The 5597-nt window shown below is 38.3% G+C and overlaps 1 protein-coding gene across 1 annotated transcript; it reads right to left on the bottom strand.

The window, feature by feature from the left end:
- Nucleotides 1-290: 290 nt before the first annotated feature.
- Nucleotides 291-4878, bottom strand: LOC117609039 (uncharacterized). Its single transcript, XM_034334875.2, has 3 exons — nt 4717-4878; nt 1776-2110; nt 291-847 (listed from the first exon to the last, which is right to left on the bottom strand). Exons 2-3 carry the CDS (start codon nt 1954-1956, stop codon nt 423-425), a joined length of 606 nt encoding a protein of 201 aa, XP_034190766.1. The 5' UTR covers nt 1957-2110; nt 4717-4878; the 3' UTR covers nt 291-422.
- Between the last annotated feature and the right edge of the window lie 719 nt (nt 4879-5597).

Genomic DNA, 5597 nt, shown 5'->3' with positions numbered 1-5597 from the left:
AAGTTAAAATTTTTAATACTTGATTGCCATGTCACTCCTAATTGGGCCACGTTTGAATTTCTATAGAAATCAATTACTCATATCATTAGAAATTCTTTGACATACCCAATTAAAAATATATAATGAAATATTGTAAAAATAATAAATAATCCTTTCAGTGCATAAAACGTATTATTATTTTTAATTTTCGCAATTAATATCTTGAATTGAAAGAGAATTCAAGGTCTCTTGAAAACTTTAATACATTCTAATTATAAAACTGTACATTTTAATTACATTTAAGCATTCTACACTCTTTCATTCATTTTACAGTTTTCAATTCCACTGACGCTATCAAAGGAAACACTTTTCTTTCTCATTATAAAAAACAATTAGCAACTTAATCTAAACTTATCCTGACTCGAAGACACAACTCAAACGAATTAATTTCTTATTTTCGATTTCTGTTGCTTTTCACTGGCTATTTCGGTGCTCAGGTTCGTATCACGGCACGCCAGTCGCAGACCGCTGCAATTCAGTGTGAAATTTAAGGTGTCTTGCACACCATTGCTACACTCTTCTCTGTCTACCTCTTTCCCGGTTCTCTGACGATTTTTCCTGTTCGTTTCCGGCCTTGATCTTCTGTTCCCTTCCGTTTCCTCATCGTCGCTAACTCCGCAAGCCGAACGATCGTGTTGCTTCATCGCGATCCTTATGGTGTGAGTCATTTCCGGGCTGGGTGATCGCGAGCACCCGGTTGCCTCCGATTTCTTACCGATGTGAAGGCGGAAGTTCGCTGCTATCTCGGAACAGATGCACCCGGTGACATCTTGGAGATCGAGGTTCGATAAACATCTTCGATTGCCTCCTGAAATTTGGAACTCGAGTAAGTGGTGTTTGATTATGGTGTTTAATTGGTAATTTATAGATTTATGATACACCCTTACCCATCAGTCAATTGGACTAACGAATAATGCAAAATGCAATCGTTGATATAAAAAATCATCAAACCCACGATAATGACAATATTCAGATTCCTTGTTTCAAATTTTTTAAAATAATTAAATTAACGAACTTTGTATATAAATTGCATTTATCGAAGAGTTAAAGGGTATGTCTAAAAGGTTGAGATTGACATATAAGGTTGCATAGGATTAGGCGTTACCTTGATGCACCTTGTACACTGCAACCAGTTTAACCTGCATGTAATAACTACTATGGAAGAAAACTGAATTTTTATTTAAAAAAGTCGCAACTGTTTCAATAAATCAAGCAATTTCTAATTATACTGAGTGTTACACAGATTTTTTTTTTACTAAAAATGAGATTATTTTTTAAATATTTTTTTTTTCATGTTTCGCAATTAATCTTACAGTTTCTCAACATCCAAGGATCAATTATGTAATTTTTTATTATTTTCAACCTATCAGAATCCATATCTTTATTACTTAATGGTCATCAAAAATCCAAAGAAAGGTCAAAATAATTTTTATAAATTCTTTTCTGAATCATAACCCAAGAAAAATCCATAATTTCTGATATTCAAAAGGTTTTATCCAATTTTCTAATCAATGATCCATCATCCATCCTATTCAAGCCCCATCATTATCTAAAAACTCATGGATAAAATTGCATAATCAACCCATCGATTCTCTCCATTTTACAATTCAACAGTAAATCGATCCTCAGAGGTCCAGAAGCATGGTCCATGCATAAAGTAGATTCCCTTACGCGTCCTGGAATACCAGGAATGCCAATGAGTAAACGTTCTACCGAACGGCAGACTTTGAATTGACCTTCGACAATGTTCTTCGTGCATTCTTCGAGGGTTGGAACTCCTTTCGTACATTCCAGGAACTCCTCGCCTCTTTTGCGTCTGCCCCGAGACTTCCTCGACGATCTCTTCCTTGCTCCACGTGGATCCACCCTACCTTCCACCTTTTCAGCCACCGTGACCTTCTCCGGGTGCTCGTCCATAGATTCGACCGACTCTTTGGCGTTTTCGAATCTGGACGTTCGCGAGCTGGCTTGAGATTCGATCAGAGGAATCGGGGATTCTGGCAGTTCTAACGAGACGATCGTCAGGAACGGTGGTCTCTCCTTCCGGATCCTCTTCAGCCACGATCTGTAACTGTTTTATTCGCGTTTAGGCTCATTTTGTTGATTTTTAGGGTGAAAGATTAAATTTTGTTTTGGTGGGTGCAGGATTAACATTTGAAGGGTTGGAAGATCTTTAACCCTTTGGCTTATAAGACAGAATCTCATTCCTAACCTTGTGACACTGATGTCACAAAATAAAGTATACTGTTACAATGATAAAATTTTAATTTTAATTTAAAGTGTAGGTTACGAAATTAATAATTTTCAAACATAAATTATATAAAATACATCGGACACTAATCCCAATTGAACACGTTCGAACCCGCTTAAGTAGATTTACTCATAGCAGATAGGCAAGGGGATTCAAATCTTTTATTCCAAGATTGAACGTGTTAAAAATTAGTAATTTTACAATGTAGATAAACATTATACCTAATTCGAATCTAATTCTATTAATAATTTCCTAAGTATATCAAGAGACATAAAATTGCAAGGGGTCTATATTTCATAAACTATGGCTACCAGGATGCTAATAAAGAAGCATAATTGTAGTAGTAGAATAAAATAAGAAAAGAACAGAAACGTATGCAACGATGGGTGTATAAAAAAGATAGGACTTCTCAGAAGCAATGGCGAAAAGTACCGCATCACGATAAAGTTACCAGCGCTTTTCAGATTCACTCTTTAACGATCCCCCTTTAGAATGATTCCTCACGGTCAAGGAAGAAGCCGCTTAACGACTGTGAGAAAGGATATCTTCTTCGCCTCCGGTTTGAATAACCGAACGACTTGTACATAATTGCCGATAGCTCGAAGCAGTTGAACACTGTCAAACACGAATGTCTGTCATTTGAAGATAAACCTGCATGAATGGAAGCGGGAAATCTCGCGTGCAAAGACTTTGGAATTGAAAAATGTAGAAACGAGAGGACGTCGCGCCGTGGAAATGCAATGAAAGATAATGAGATGATTGAACTAGAAAGAAATGTGTAGCATGGGAAAGTTTCAATTGATGTAAGACGTTCTTCATAATTGCTCTACTATTACAAGTGAATTACTTCAAATTTTTCTATGAAATTTCCCACTGTTGAAATTTAAATATTTCTGGAATTCTTAATTTTTTGACCTTAATATTTTTCTATACAAAATGTTTTCCAAAATCAACCTACTTAAAATAGAAAAAGAAGTGTGTATGAAATTTCCCACTTTTAAATTTTAAATATTACTTGAATTCTTCATTTTTTGACCTTAATATCTTTCTATACAAAATGTTTTCCAAAATCAACCTATTTAAAAAAAAAGAAGTATGAAATTTTCCACTTCTAAATTTTAAATATTTCTTGAATTCTTAATTTTTTGACCTTAATATCTTTCTACATAAAATGTTATTTTAAATATTTCATGAATTTTTTATTTTTCGACATTACACCTCTTAATCAATATATAATTATACCAGTATCAATCTACCTAAAACAAAAATGTATGGTTGTGTTTAAAAGAAATAAAATTGACCTTTTAAAATTTAAAGTGATCCATTTAGAAACAAATTGCAAACACCATATGGATACATATACATGTTCACAGTCTAATGACGACAGAAATGAAAAAGAAGAAGATAAAAGACGAGGTTGTCTGAAGTATTCACAGAACAGTTCATAAAAATGCACCAAAAACTAGAATGTTATCGCGGGTTGGTCGATAAATGGGGCACGATAACGCGTGTACGAGGCCAGTAGCGAGCTCGTCGACGAAGAAGAAAGAATTCTTTCTGGGAGCTGGCCATTGGATCCATTGGTGGTGGATTCACGAGAAACGAGAGCACGTTCTAAACTCGCAATAAACTCGGTAACCTTGTCGGGATCTCGAGGTCCGAGGGGTCAGTCTCGAAATATAATACTATGCTCGCGTTAGAACGTCGCGGTGAAGCGAAGAAAAAAGGGCGAATTCCTGAAGAACAAGAGAACCAGTGCGCGGACCCTGAAGAGAACGTCGATGATAATGACGTTCCGATACGCTCCTGTTTTCGATACGATAGCCACTTTAATAAGGTTAATAATGACGGCTGCGATCGCCTTCTCGAAGCTTTATTAAATCGCACCTATCCTTCTGTCTCGACAGTTAAATTTTAGTGCGTTTAATTACGGGTTCCTACGTCATGTTAACGGCCCTGCAGACCCACGGGAACGATGCTCACTAGGTCGAAGTTCCCCGGTTAATCGTCTAGGAAACCCTGTCTCTTCGTGGTTCGATCGTCTTCTGGAATGATGAGTCTTTATGAAATAACTAATTATCGAAACACTTTTAATTATCAACTCTTTGCTAATTAAACTGACAGTCCATTTCATGGAATTACACAGGGTATTAAAAAGGAGCTCAATACTGGAAACTTGTAATATTCACCAAGAAGGGTAGAAAAGAAATGATATCACCTACATTTAAAATTCTATGACTTATAACGTCATTCGAAGGCATACTCTAACGAACACTTTTCACCTTTCAGGATTCGGCAAAGCGAGGAGCATCCATCCCGAGCGAAACAGCAGCAGTCCCTAGTGACCTGCATCGAGTGCACGGTATCCAAAGTTTCCAGGAGATCAGCGAGAGTAGCTGAAAGAGAAAGAGGGACGGAGAGCTTACCTGGAGGATCTTCTGGAGGAGGGCACGTAACCGGTGGTAGGATGACAGATATGGCGTGCCGGAGACTGTGACCTTGAACTCGAGGGTTCCCTCGCGCTCCTGGGGTCCTCGAGCGTGAGGCGCCGAATGTACAATCCTGGCACCTCCTCCACGAGCTGATGTCTTCTGTACGAAGCCACAGTGACTGGTCCAACCGATTCTCACCATCGATCATCCGTCCTCGTTCTCTTCTATTTCTTTTCGTTCTCCTTCCTTTTTCTTTCTTCTTCAGGTCTGAACTCGAACAGCGACCTTGAACCGTGACGTTGAGCCGTGTTCGACAGGATTGTTGCAAACTTTCGTGGCGAGCCGAGGTGCCCTTCCTGCAGGCAACATTGTTGCGGTTTTAAAGGAGAAGGTACCAGGAGATTGAATAACCACGTTGTGTCGGGTTTTCAGCTTGTTTCAGGTTTCACGAGGCGATCGTGCGTCGCGGATCATCGAGCCGGGGAGTTGCAAAAGCGCTTACATAAGCGGAGGAAAGATCAGAAGGTAATTGTACGTTGCTCGATTAAATTGTGCTACTAAGTTGGGAAACGTGATCGGTCGTGCAACGATGTGACTGATCCCTGGCAAGATCGTTCCGATTGCTAACAGGATATACATATATACGATGATATCGGAGGAGAAATAATTAGAGCTGCTTCGGGTTATGGGAAACAGTGCTGTCATCGAGCTAAACCGTGAGCAATCGTGAAGTAACGAGGTGATTGAGCTAGTTGAAAAGAGGAATTTTCTACTTTGTTAATAGAGAGTTTCAGTTCTGAACTAGTTTAGGTGATTCGCAGAGAAATTGATGTTTCAATTGTACGAATAGTGAAGTTTGTGACGATGAAGTTCCA

Source organism: Osmia lignaria, chromosome 14 (genome assembly GCF_051020975.1).
Source record: "Osmia lignaria lignaria isolate PbOS001 chromosome 14, iyOsmLign1, whole genome shotgun sequence".
Classification (NCBI taxonomy): domain Eukaryota; kingdom Metazoa; phylum Arthropoda; class Insecta; order Hymenoptera; family Megachilidae; genus Osmia; species Osmia lignaria.
The sequence above is the reverse complement of the archived record's forward strand: the minus strand, read 5'-3'. Positions and strand labels throughout refer to the sequence as shown.

Excerpts from the sequence above, each read along its gene's own strand:
- LOC117609039 (XM_034334875.2), bottom strand. The coding sequence starts at position 1,956 with ATGGACGAGCACCCGGAGAAGGTCACGGTGGCTGAAAAGGTGGAAGGT. Across the intron at positions 848-1,775 it reads CACGAAGAACATTGTCGAAG|GAGGCAATCGAAGATGTTTA; the intron begins GTCAATTCAAAG and ends TCCAAATTTCAG.